Source organism: Tinamus guttatus, unplaced genomic scaffold (genome assembly GCF_059628265.1).
Source record: "Tinamus guttatus ecotype Peru unplaced genomic scaffold, ASM5962826v1 Tinamus_guttatus_pri_ptg000441l, whole genome shotgun sequence".
In the NCBI taxonomy this organism is placed as follows: Eukaryota; Metazoa; Chordata; class Aves; order Tinamiformes; family Tinamidae; genus Tinamus; species Tinamus guttatus.
The window spans coordinates 831,180-844,079 of record NW_028288975.1 but is presented as its reverse complement, the minus strand read 5'-3'; the positions used below and the strand labels follow the sequence as shown (position 1 = coordinate 844,079).

Here is a 12,900-nt window from a genome sequence, read left to right as displayed (position 1 = left end):
TTTTTTTTTGGGGGGGGGGTGAATACATTCGGTTTATTCACCGAAGGGCGGGGGCGCCGTGACAGCCCGGGGGCGTGGCCTGAGGAGCGGGGGGCGTGGCCTCGCGGGTGATTGACAGGCGGCGGGCGCGGCGCGGGCTTCCCGCGCGCTGCAGGCGGGCGGGGCGGGGCGGGGCGGGGCGGGGGGGTGAGGAGCGCGCGCCCCCCCCTCCCCGCCCGCTCGGCCGTTGCGCGATGACGTCGCGCGCGGCGTGCCCCCCCCCCCCGCCCCTCCCGCCGCCCGCGCCCGGTGCCGCGTCCTCCGCCGCGGCGGCGATGTGACCCCCCCCCGCGCCCCGTAGCACCCCCCCCCCGCCGCCGCCGCCGCCCGCGCCGCGAACATGGCGGAGGTGAGAGCCGGGGCCCGCAGCGCCCGCCAACTTGTTGCGCGGGGGCCGCGGCCGGGCGGGGCGTCCCGCGAGTTGTAGCTGTGGCGCCGCGGAGGCCGCGGCCCCGCCGGGAGAGGGCGCGGGGAGAGCGGGGCGGGGGGGCGCTCCGCGGTGCGGGCGGGGGGCGCGGGGCCGAGCCCTGCCCGCCGTGTGTGTGTGTGGAGGGGGGGGGTGTTGGGGACCCCCCCGCCCATGGGGGTGTTGGGGACCCCGCCGATGGGGCGGCCCCTCCATCCCCCCCGCCGTGTGTCCGTGTGGGACGGGGGGCGCCGTCCCGGCCCCGCGGAGCCGCCCCTCGCGCGCCGCGAGGCGGGCACCGCTGCCGGAACGCAAAATACGCCCTTTTCCCCCGGAATGTCCGCTCCGGGGGGCGTTCGCTGATAATTAGCTCCTTCGTTAAGGCCAAGGTGGGGGGGCTCGTGCGGGCGGTGCGCGGTCCTGCCGTGCCGGGGCTGGCTCCAAAGCAGCCGAGGGACTTTCGGGGGCAGTTTGGGGAACATTTGGAATTTCTTATCGAGCCCTTTCCTAGAGCAGGGTCTGCGTGTGGTCACCGAGGTGCTGGTTCGTGGGCCCCTCCCCGGGTAGGATGGGGTGGGCGGCCGCGCCGCTCCCTGCGCGACGCGTTAGGGCACATAAACAGATATTTCACCAAGTTTCCCTTCAAACGCTCGTGAAATCCCGGCGTTCGGCTGATTTGCTGCGTGAGCAGTGTTGACAGATGAATTGGGAATGCTTATTCAAGAGGGATGCTATTAAAAATAATTAAGAAATGTATATATCTTCTGTGGGACAGGCATTTTTTCTTGCCTAGCGTGGGGAGGTTGGGAGTGGTGGGAAGGAGCTGTAGGTGTCCGTGTTACAGGATTTTAGGGATGAAGTTTTTCCTCGTCCTTTGAAATTACTGGATTTGTGTGAATTTTTACATGAATTCCTCTTATCTTTCCCTTGTAAAACTTCAGGGTAGCCTTCTTCCTGTTACTGGTACCAAATGTACTAATCTAATCTTAAGAGGAACTGTCTTTTTTTTAAATTATTTTTGCAGTATCCCGAGGGGCAGAGGGAATCACAGGGCTCACCCCCCGCTCATTTCTTGTCTGAAAACAAAACCCGAAAGCCCCAAACAGGGGCGCAGCGCGTGCGGGGCAGGCTGCGCGCAGGGCCGTGGCGATGGCCGCGGGCCGCTCCGGTTCGCCATGTTGCCGGCGCCGCGGCCGGGCCGCCGCTCGCTTCCTCCTGGGCGCGCGGAGCCGGCGCTGGAGCGGGCGCCGCTCTCGCTGCGCCGGGGCGGGCGCCGCTTACGGCTTCTCCGTCAGGTACTTCGCTGGGGAAGGGGCTCCCCCGCACGAGCTGCCGCTCTTTGTCCTCCCGTGGCTCCGCTGCGGCAGGCGGGAGCGGCGCGAGGGGCTCCACGGGCCCGGACACGGGTGGCGGCGGCGGCGCGGGCCGGGCTGGCGCTCTTGGCATCCCTCGAGCCGCGCGGGCGGCTGTTTGCGGGGCCGCGCGCCGAGCCGCGAGAGCTGCCGGGCTTTCCAAACACTTGTGTCGCTTCCGAGATTGAAGCGAGGAGCCGTGTCCCGAGATGCCTCTTGGCACCAGGGGAGAGGATGGGACGTCTCCTTGAGCCGGCGGTGCCCTGGTAGGAAGCGTTTGCGTGGCGGGACCGTGCCCCGTGGCGGGGCGCGCTCGACGCTCTCCGGGAAATAACGGCGGTCAGCGCTCGGCGTCGGGTCTGGGCACGTCACAGTGTGGTGCCCAACCTGGGTCTGCAAACACGGGTGGGACACAGAGCATCTGCTCTGCCTCCTGCCCCTTCCCCTGGAAAAACCGCGTGCTGGTCCCTAAGGAGGTGTTTGCAGGAGCCCATCCATAACAGGGAGAAACCCCAAGTTATTACCTTCCGGAGAGGCTGCGGGGCTTTCACACTAGGGCCGTGAAGCTTGAAATATAAGGAACATAAATACAAAACTTTTCAAATTTGACAGGAAGGCTCTTCAAACAGGAACTCCGATCCTGTTAAGTAAAATGAATCCAGAAAGTGAAACTAATTTACCAAAAAAAAAAAGTTGTTTCACTTTAGTAGGAACTCAACCAGTTTGAATAAATCGTAGACAGAAGAAAAAAAAGAAAAGCTTTTAAATTTACATTAAATATTTTTAGATTTGGGATTAATAAACTGGGTTAGGATTTCAATTTACTCTGCAGCATGCTTACATTATCAGTCTGAGTCCTAATGTTCCAACACATTAAAATATATTTCCCTAGCTGTAATCAGAAAGAAAACATCTCTAACTCAAGCTTTGTGAGTGTTACAAAATCACGCTTTAAGCTGCTTATTCAGTCTTTCTGCTGTAGCAAATGCTGATACATACATTTTTTCCAAATACAAATATTTTAATGTCTACTGAGAAGAAAAGATTTTGACTTAGAAGCTTGACTAGTAATTGAAAGAGAATGGGTTTTTGTTTATAATTCATCTCTTAGAATGTACAAATAAAATGTAAGTGGGGATGAAATCTACTGATTCCAAAAACCTGAAGAGTTGAGTTCATATTTTTGTGTTGAAAGGATATGCAGTGAAGTACTTGTTGTAATTTCTAGAAGTGCTGAAATTCTGTGATTACTTAATTTTATTCCATGATGCTCCAACCATGTTGCAACTGGTGCTTTCTGGGGTACTAAATGGCAAAACTAATGGGAAAAAAAAATAGTGGTTTTCTTTTAATTAACTCCCTAAAGAGAAGGCAAATACCATGGCTGGCGCCTGGGGAAGCGGGCGGTCGTGTTTGGCCACAAGTGGGTGGAACAGTGATGATATAAGAGCCCTGGCTGAGGCTGGCACAGCCTGGTTCAGATGTCCAGGTGACTTAAACGATGGGCAAAGAGGGGGACGGGTGGCCTGGCAGCTCCCAGTTGCCCAAAGTGAAGTTCTGCTCCTTGGGCTTCCCCTGCAGCTCGTGGAGCATGCTGAGCTGCCCGAGAGCGAGGAGCTTCTTGCGGGATAACTAGTTGTCGGCTGATGGAGGGGCCTGGCAGGCCCTGGAGCTGGTGCGAGGGTGACCTGGGGCAGCAGAACCAGTGGCAGGGACCAGCGGAGGAGGCTGGGATTGTCCTCCTTCCAGGAATACCCACTCACATTGACCTGGCTTCTCAGGCACCTTCCTCATCTCGTGGGCCTCCGGCCTTTGGAAGTTGCTGAAAAACACGGTCCTGTTTGTACCTGCCCTTGGCCGTGCGGGTGACCCGTCTTCTTGCCAGCTCCCAGTGCTCTCTTCCCTCCCGGAGCGGTGATTCAGCTGGCCGGCCCAGCGGGATGAGAACTCCGCTTCTCCTCTCGCAGAGTGAGTTTCGGTGGGGTCAGCAGTTGGAATCACCTCTCTGGAGGGTCACAGGGCTGCTGGAAGGAGCAGGTCGTGTGTGTGTCGGTAAGAGGAGCAGGCTTACCTGGTAACCTACCTTGGCTCCAGTGCACTTTAGTGGTGTGGGAGTTTCCAAAAACATAGCTGCCTTTGGCCAGAAAACAATTTGTTACATTGACAGGGCTTTAATAAATCATCTTCAAATTCAAAATACCTGATGAAATCTTCTTTTATCCCGAATTTTATATTGCTTTCATTGAGGAGCTTTAAAATCATGCAGATATAACTGAACTCTAGTTTCTAAGTGCAGCTTAAAATATGAAGATATTTTGGGACACAATGTTTAAGAAACACGTGATCTACTGTTTCCTTATAAAAGCAACAAAGATTAAGAATGTGGAAGAAGGTTATTATGCACATTATCTTGAAGCAGTAGCACAGCTTAAGTGTTTAACGGCCTCCCTTTCGGAACAGGAATCAGATTGACACGATCACTAATGTGGTTGCAAATTGAGATGTTTTAATACTCAGTGAGACCAGAGCTTTTGAATAAAGTCTGGTTACAAAATAAGGTCAAAATAGATTAAATGGAGATTTCCTGGTGACTGATCTAAGTCATGAATAAAATTGGTGATTCAAAACAGTCCATCCTGTTGAGCATTTTTTCCCCATTTGATATTAACGTGAGTTGTCATTTTTCTTAGGCCAGGTTTGTAGAACACATCACAGTATCTGTAAATAGGTACTAACATAGACGTGCGATTTCAGTTTCCTGAGTTCCTTGATAAGGATATTAACTCCAAAGTAGTGGGTTCTGTTCACCGATTGCATTCCCTTAGTTTTTCTAACAAGTTGTGGAAGATGATAACATACCATTCAGAGTTTGGGCTTTCTAATACTGGGAAAGACTATTTTCCTATAATATGTGCATTACATAGGCTTTTCATGTGTGTGATAGGATATAGATATTTCTACTTTTACGATTTGAGGCTTACAATTATTTCTTATACAGCAGAGGAATTTTAGGGAAACCATGGAATTGTTAAAAATTTCCTTCTCTCTCATTCTGAGCTTTTTTCCTTGCCAGAATTCCCAGTATGTATTAATACTTCCCTGTTAGTCCATGCATGTCACAAAGGGGACGTTTTTCTTGCAGCCTTTAGCATGTGGCAGCATTTGGTGTCACCTGAAATCCTGCAGGAGTTTATGGTCATTCCATAGACTCTTTTCTACTTCTGCTTATTAAGAAGTACCAGGATATGACGACAAGTTGGGACCGATGCTGTCCATTGTCATGAAAATGGGTAACAAATGGTTAGAAAATGTCTCGTTGGAAGCGTGTGCTGCAAACTAGCCAGAATATGCAGCTCTGTCCTACTGCTGTGCTCAAGCTTTACCTCACCCAGAAACACAAATTCCCTTGGTGAAGGCCCCGTGGGTGCAATACCGTGTCCCCCACGGGTGCCGCCACAGGGGTGGGGAGCTGTTTTGCAAAGCAAATGCAGCTGAAAGGTTAATATCCCCTGCAAAGTCCTTTCTGTCGTCCGGCTCCCCTGCCCAGGCTCTCCCCGTGAAGGGGTTTGTGTGGCCCAATGCTAGGAGTGAGGACTTGGTTGGCTGCAGGAAAATGGACCTGCCGAGGCCTGGCCAGTTCAGCACCGCTGAAACTGCTCCATTGGCTTCTCCAGAAAAACTCCGGCTGAATATCCTTTGTTCTCTTCTTTGAAGTGGTAATAAACAGAACCAAACCCTACCCAATTCCTTCCTCAGGAGGAGGAGGAAAAAAGCGAGCAAATAAGTAGTCTTTCAAGATTGCCCGGAAAACCTTAACCGTCGGGATCGTGCGGGAGGAAGGGACCTCCGGAGATCTCGAGTCCGACTTCCCGCGCATGGCACGGGCAGCTGGGAGATCAAACCTCAAACTGGGCTGCTCGGGGGTCTGTGGTCCTGAAAACCTCCAGGGACAGGGACTGCACCACCTTTATGGACAACCTGTAGCGGTGTTGGATTATCTTCATAGGGGAAAAACATGTTTTTATTCATTCTAATTAGAAGCTTGACTCGGGCTAATCAAGACAAGAAGGGAAAATGGCCAAGTTGAGGGACCTTTGCGAAGGTGGCAGTTTCAAGCCTTTGTTGTACATGTTTGAGGTCTGCGAGCTGAGACATTGTGCTTGGTATTTCTGTTCTGGAAAGACCAGAATTTCCTCATTTAGTAACCAAATTGGAAGGGAGGGCAAGGAGAGGAGGAAAAAAGCCTATTTTCCGTGTACTTTAAGACTTTCACTTCATGTGCAGAAGGAATTGACTGCCATCATAGTTTTGGTTATAGAAGTGTTCACATGTAACCATGAAACGAGAGGGCAGCCTTACTTTTTCATTCTCTTACTGTGTTTTTCCCAAGGCATAAAAGCAAGATGTGTTATTTTGTGCATACGAAGAAGGGAGAGAGAGGTTGGATGGGAGACAGTGAGCTCTTCCATTGAATACCTGCTTAAGAAAAGGGAAACGTCTCATCTTGAGCAAATGACGTTCTTCACCATTTCAACTAACTGTTTTCTCCAGGCTGTCATTCAGCTCAGCTCACTGGAGAGCTCATTAAATGGCTGCCACGTTTATTCTACTCTTAAGATATCAACAGTGTGGGCATGGGCCTTACATATTCATTTCTAGGCTGGTGAGCTCCTCCTCTAAAATAATTTGAGCTGTAGGATGCAACAAGCTAGTATTTAAACCACACTTATTCAAAACTTCATTTTTCTGTGCAGTCTTTGAATGTTATTCATGTAACTACATCATCATTTGGGGAATAAATCTGTAAGTTACGAACAGGATATATGTTGCTACTTGCAAATCAGTAATTTACTTAGACTTTTAATTAGTCTGCTTAGTGAAATGTAACTTCAGTGATACTAAAGTCAGATAGAGGTCTACTGGTGAAGTAATTACAGATATTCTCCACCAGCTACTTGTTGTTCTTTCTTTGTGCTGGTAAAAGGGGCCATGTCTCACATAGGTAATACCATAAATTTTTAAGGTTTAGTTTACAAGTTAATATACTGGTTTCCTGTATGCCAGATGTTGTTAAAACAAGCCCCTGCAACTGTGAAGTTAATTTGGGTATTTTCCTGCAGCATCGTTCAACAGGCCTGAGCACCCGCTTGATGAATTTGTCAGGCTTCTTGCTATCAATATAGGCAGAATTAAATTGTATTAGGTATAAGCTAGCAGAGTAAATTTGAACAGAATATCCATGTGTATATATATGTGTGCTGTTGTATTGCAGAAGCTGCATGCAGATTTGCTCTTTCAGAATGTTTTATTATTAATGAAGTGCATTAAGCAGCAAGAAAGGTGTTAAATCGTAGTTTTGCAGGTAGGAGTGAAACCGTGTTGTGTCCTGCTGGTTTTGCTCAAGCCCTTCTGTGGAGGCTGTAGCAGAAACGTGGAGAGGACTCTCGGCGTTTTGCTTTCACTTCTGGAGTATCCTATTCCAGTCCCAGCGGCTCTAAAGCTTTGGAGTAAGGAATGAAAATCTGCCAGCGTGCAAAAAAGAGCGTCGCTTTGAAGCGTGTATGTGCTTCAGCTTCTGAAGGAGCGGGTTCAAAAATTAGTTACACAAAACTGATAATGTCTCCAGAAGGCTGTTTGCATCAAGTAAATTATCACCATGCCAGTTTACTGTTTAATTTGCCTCATAAATTGTGTTAGTATAGACATCCTGAAGTCCAGGCAATTCCTGTTGTCAGAAGAGCACTGTAGATCTGGTAGATGTGTTTCTGTGACTGATCTGATACATGCCTGTTAGCTTTCTCTGAAAGAGACCTGGCCTAGTTCAGTTCTGTTTATATCTCTATCAATACGCTGGAAAACGCATTTGATGTGCTCTTCTGGATCAGTTGTTGCTGTAAGTGCCACTAACCTTCTGGAAGCACCTACACGTCCTTCCCGAACCTCCTAAAAATACACACGGAACACAAATGGTGAGAGATTCCTGCAGCGCCACCCGAGCTCGCTGCTTCACTGCTCCGTCTCCCTTCCTTTTCGCCGCACCATGAAGTGCGTGTGCTTCGTGTGTCAGATTTAGCCTTTTCTTCAGGCTGCTTATTTGGAGCATAACAAACACGCTCCGCGATGTAGCAGTGCAGCAGGGCTCCCTTGGCCGTTTCCATTTTTCCTAGTTGCTTTTGAGTTAATGAATGTCTTTGGTTCACCTGAGCCCACAACAAAGCTTTTGGGCAGGCCATTGCTCACTTGTTTTCTCCTGAATTTCACAGCTTGTTACCTTATTTGATGGCTCTATGCATAGAAGTTTGAGTGTATCAACCTGTGCCCTGTATGTGTTCTTGGATACAGGTATCTCTTTATAAGTAGTGGCTCTTTGTTCCCATAAATGCCTTTGAGGCAAAAAAAGAAAAAAAAAAAAAAAAGTTTTGCACTTCTCTGTAATTGCTGCAGCAGCAAACTGAAAGCCCCTGAAGAACAGGGGTATCCTTTTCACTGGAATTGCTGCTGTGTTGTTGTGCTGTAGCTCAGGACTTGAGATTTAATGATACCGACCTGGCCATGTGATCCTTAACCACTGCCAGGAAATCTTTCTGAGCAAATGCCCTAAAAGCCATCTGCTCTGCCCTGGCCGGAATCGCGATTCCTTGGAGGCGAGGAAGTAAGTCTGAATAATCAAGAACTGTAGCAATTGTCTTGCGGCAACTTCTTAGTTGTAGCGAGAGGTTTCACCTTACGTTTGATGCTAACAGATGGTCACAGAAAGAGTCCTGATTCCAGCCAGCCGCCTTCCTCCTCCGCGTGTCCAGCTTCAGTCTCGTGCTCTAGGTGCTTTGCAGCACATCTAGCGTGCGAAGGCCTGAGACGAGGCAGTCTGACGTACTGATGGGATGGAAAATTGGTGCTCATTTGCTGTGAGATGGCTTTGCTGAAGCAGCTCTGCTGTGCCTCCCCGTTGGACCTGCCCCAAGTGGCAGGAGCATGTGAAGTGCTGGGAAGAGGTCAGACTACTACTTTTGGCCGCAGCTGGCCATCAGTTTAGATGCAATATGAAACTGTCGAGCCAGAAATAGATGGCAGAAAATGATGACAGAAAATGATTGATTACAAAGTGATTGCCGTATGAAATGCGAAGATGATAATCTACAAATTGGGACAGATTAAGTAGGCCAGATGGGGAAGTTATAAGAAAGGAGCAGAGACTTTACTACTGTTCTCCTAAAGCTGCCCATGAAGTTACGAAGAGTGAGGTGGAACCTTTCCAGGGATGTGTCTGTTCTGAGCAGTAGTCTGAAGCAACGAGTCCCCAGCCTGTCCTGGCACAGGGTCTTCCCCCTCCGCAGGGGCTGGCCTGCGCTTTTCCCTTTGCGGAATTCCGGGAGGTTCCTCTCTGCCCGTTTCTCCAGCCTGCATTGAAAGCCTTGCTACGGTCAAGATAAACCTCGGCAGATCTCCTCTTACTCTCCAAGCCGCTTGTCTCTTCCTAGAAAGCTGCAGGGTAGATCCGTGCTGACTGCTCCCAGTCACCTCCTCCTCCTTCATGTCTTTGGGAATGGAATCCAGGATTCGTTGCTGCTTTGCCTTCCCTGGGATCGAGGTGGGGCTGTCTGGTTGGTCACTCTCCAGATGCTCCTGGTTGCCCTTCTGGAACATCGGAGAGACGGTCACTTTCTTGGGATCCTCCGTGCCCTGTTAATGACGACAGAGAGAGGCCTTGCAGTGACACGGGCCAGCTCCCGCAGCACTCGGTATTGCGACCTCGGGATTTGTTATTGATGTTCATCCCTCAGCTGCCGGAAAGGAATGCCAGACACTTTGTATGTAATCAGCGTCGTGGAGAAAAAATGCTGAAAGTTGTTTTTCCTTTTCCGTTCTGTGAAGTGCTGAGGAAGGGCACCAGAACATAAAGGCAGGTCGAAACAGCAGGCTCCAATGCTCGCGTACGTATACACACACATATAGAACATACAGAATCACGCAGGGCCTGCACGAGCCGCAGGGATGCGGCGTGGCTGCCGAGCCCGGGAATCGCGTGCGCTCCGCGGCGCCCGTGAGGGAGCCAGCCTGGGAGAGCCGAGCGCTGGCGCGCTTCCCGGCCGCGCTTCCCAGCTGCGCTTCCCAGCCGAACTTCCCGGCCGCGCTTCCCAGCCAAACTTCCCAACCGCGCTCCGGGTGACCCGGGACTGCCCTTCCCTGCCTCATTCGCCGGGCAAGCTCCGCGCATCTGGAAATAACACGGGAGCAGAAACCGTCTCCCAGCCAAGAGGCTCTTTGATGGGCTTTTTCCGTATCAAGAAGTGGTTATTTGGCCTTCGCGGTGGTGCTGGCGCTGGAGTGGGGATAGTTTGTCCTCAGCGGGTCAGCTTACCTGAGAGCCTCCCGATACTCGTGCTCTTCATGGCAGGAAAAGCAGTTTTAAGATGGCATTTGCAGAGTTTGTTTTTTATTAAATAACACGTTTTATCTCTTGGAATATTTTAAGGGCTTTATGAGTCACTAAATCCAGCTTTGTTCTACGAGGGCAGAATAATTTCTGGAATAATCTTTCACTGTAAATCAGAGGGATGTTTTTCACCTTCTTCTCTTTATCTGCTTTCCGCTTTCCATCTTCAGGCACCTTGGTGCTGAAGTCCCTTGCTTTTTTTGCCTATATTGCTCCATTTGAAATAGTCATTTCATTTGCAGTCATGGTGTGTGAGTTACTAAGGGAGACCTGCCATTTAATTTGAAACTTTGTAAGATTGCTTCTTAGTGATGTTTCTCTCCCTCTTTATTTTTTATTGTGCTGAGCATGTAATATTGTCTATTTTATACCCAGCATTGCCAGGCAGAAACAAACAATCTGAATTTATTAGCTTTCCCACCTGTACTTTTTGCAATGAATATGCTAAAACTCTGTTATTTTACACTAATAATTGTGTATTATGTATTATCCAGATTAGCAATTTTGTCAGACAACCCAAACTACCATGGGATGCTGCAGGCTTGATTTTGATACTCCAGTTGAGCTGAATATACGCTAGTAATGTTGTACGCTGGAATTTAAGTTAGTCTTTGTAAAGAATGAGTTTTACGCTGTAGTCATTAGCGAAGCTTCCTATGACACTGGGGAATTTAATTTTGCAAAAATGTTTTTGGATCTTACCCAGCCGCCGCGTTTCGGTCTCCCAAACGGTGCCTTTCGGGGCGAGTTACTTAAAAAGATGTTTATTGCAAGTCGGCAGTGGTATTGCACATAAACTAAAAATAACTGGATATCAGTAGGTATGAGAAAAACAGACTGCAGCGCCTCTACCTGAGAACAGTTTATATAATATTTTGTGGGGTTTTTTTAGGATGTGTGACTTTAGGAGAACAAAACTTCTTGCCTATCATATCTCTATCCACCCTTCAGGGAAACACTGCAAATGAGTTTTTATTCCCCTTATGTACTGGTTTCTGTTTGACCTGCGCATATATTCTGAATTTTCATTTATTCCCTTTAGACTCTCTTAAAGCATTGGTATGTAAATGATTTTTTTTAAAGTGATTCCTAAGTAGAAGTATTTCTTTTTTCTCAGAAAAAAATGCTGCTGTAAAGAAATTGCAATTACATGGGGTTTTAGTTGCTTCTATAAGGGTGGTGGTGGTTGTTTCTCTTGTTCTTTTTTTAGTTGATTTTAGGTCTCTCCATAGGTATCTTGGGTGGAAGTGGCTTGTCCAAGTGACTGCTTAGCCTTAAGGGATGAAATCAAGGAGAAGGAAAGTGCTTTAGAAAATCTTAGGATAATAGTGCAAGTTCTTATTTGAGTTTAAATTCATTTCTTTTTTTAATATAATATCCCATTTTAAATTGCAAATATAATTTGCTGATACTGAATTTCGGTAAGAGTACAGTCTAGATTCCTATTATGTCTATGCGTAATACTGAATAACATGGTGAATGTGTGAGTTGAAGTTTTCCAAGTCATTTCTTGGCCAAATGCAGCGGGCGCTCATGAGGACAGCTCAGGATATTATGCAATGTGATATATCCTTGATGGAAACCAGCATCTCGGTTCCCAAAACGTCGCCCAGAGAGGGGCACCACAGTTCTCTGAAGTGGAAGGTCAGTCTTTCTAACTCTGGAAAACACTCCTTTAGATATTCTCCTTAAAGTAGTTGAACCATTTGCTTGGATTTTCCGAACAAATGACGTTTGCACGCTCTGCACACGAATATCAGTCCAGGAGGTTAAAGATGGACAGAATTATAAGCCAGGAGAAGCAGAATTTAATAAAGGAGGTTGTTCAATCCAATGATAACTATAAGGTCACCAAGCACGGTAGGCAGAGCATCTCTGTTACATAACGGGTGTTGCAGAAAGGTGGATTTTTTTTTCTGTACCACAAAAAGTACATTTGTTTCCTAATCTGTATGTGTTTTTCGGTGCTTATTTGTGTTATAATAATACGTGGGGAGAAAGTCTGGCTTGCAGAATAATTTCTGCCTTTTCTCATGTCTGGGTTGGCGATTGAGATGAAATTGCCTTTTCCCTCTGTTGCTCGAGGAATTGCGTTGTGACCCGTGATCAGCTCTTACATTTTGCATCTTAATTGACATACAGAGAGGGCATGTAGGTATTGAAGAGCACACGGGTTCCAATAGGGAGGGTAATTTAAACTGTGCTTGCTGTGTCATGCAGTCGGGTGTGCATCTGGGCTTTGGAAAAGGGAATTCAGTACATGGAATTAGATCAGAGCTGGATCTGTTAAGAGCTGCCCTACGAGTGCTCTTAGTTTGCAGTTGTGTGTTGGCAAAAGGCAGGAGTGGAAATGAGCGGAGAGGAGGCAACAGCAGCAGTTAATGCCACATACAGCTCATGGGGGGACTGTAATGTTATTATAGGAATGAAAGATTTGCTTTATTTTATACTTTCATGAACTCAATTACCACATCTCAGAGTGGGCAGTTCTTGCAATTATTCTTCCTGAAATAGAGCAAGAGGATAGACATGTAAAGGAGAAATGGAAGAAATTGATACTATTTATCTTATGTTGTTTTGGCGTTGCAGCGGCGCTGTGTTAGTAAATATATTATTTGCAGTTGCTTGCTTGTTTGTAATCGTTTTGTGTCAGATGAATTATTGAATTC

General features: G+C 48.1%; 1 protein-coding gene across 3 annotated transcripts in view; it reads left to right on the top strand.

Moving 5' to 3' along the window:
* MIER1 (MIER1 transcriptional regulator) overlaps positions 1-12,900 on the top strand; it is a 33,623-nt gene that overhangs the window by 487 nt on the left and 20,236 nt on the right. The window contains exon 1 of one of the 3 annotated variants that reach the window (XM_088531957.1): positions 364-388. The exons of the other annotated variants lie outside the window; for them this stretch is intronic. Coding sequence (XP_088388083.1) covers positions 380-388 — 9 coding nt within the window. The 5' untranslated portion in view covers positions 364-379. Of the gene's footprint in view, positions 1-363; positions 389-12,900 lie in introns of those variants that run through there. 3 annotated transcript variants of the gene reach the window in all.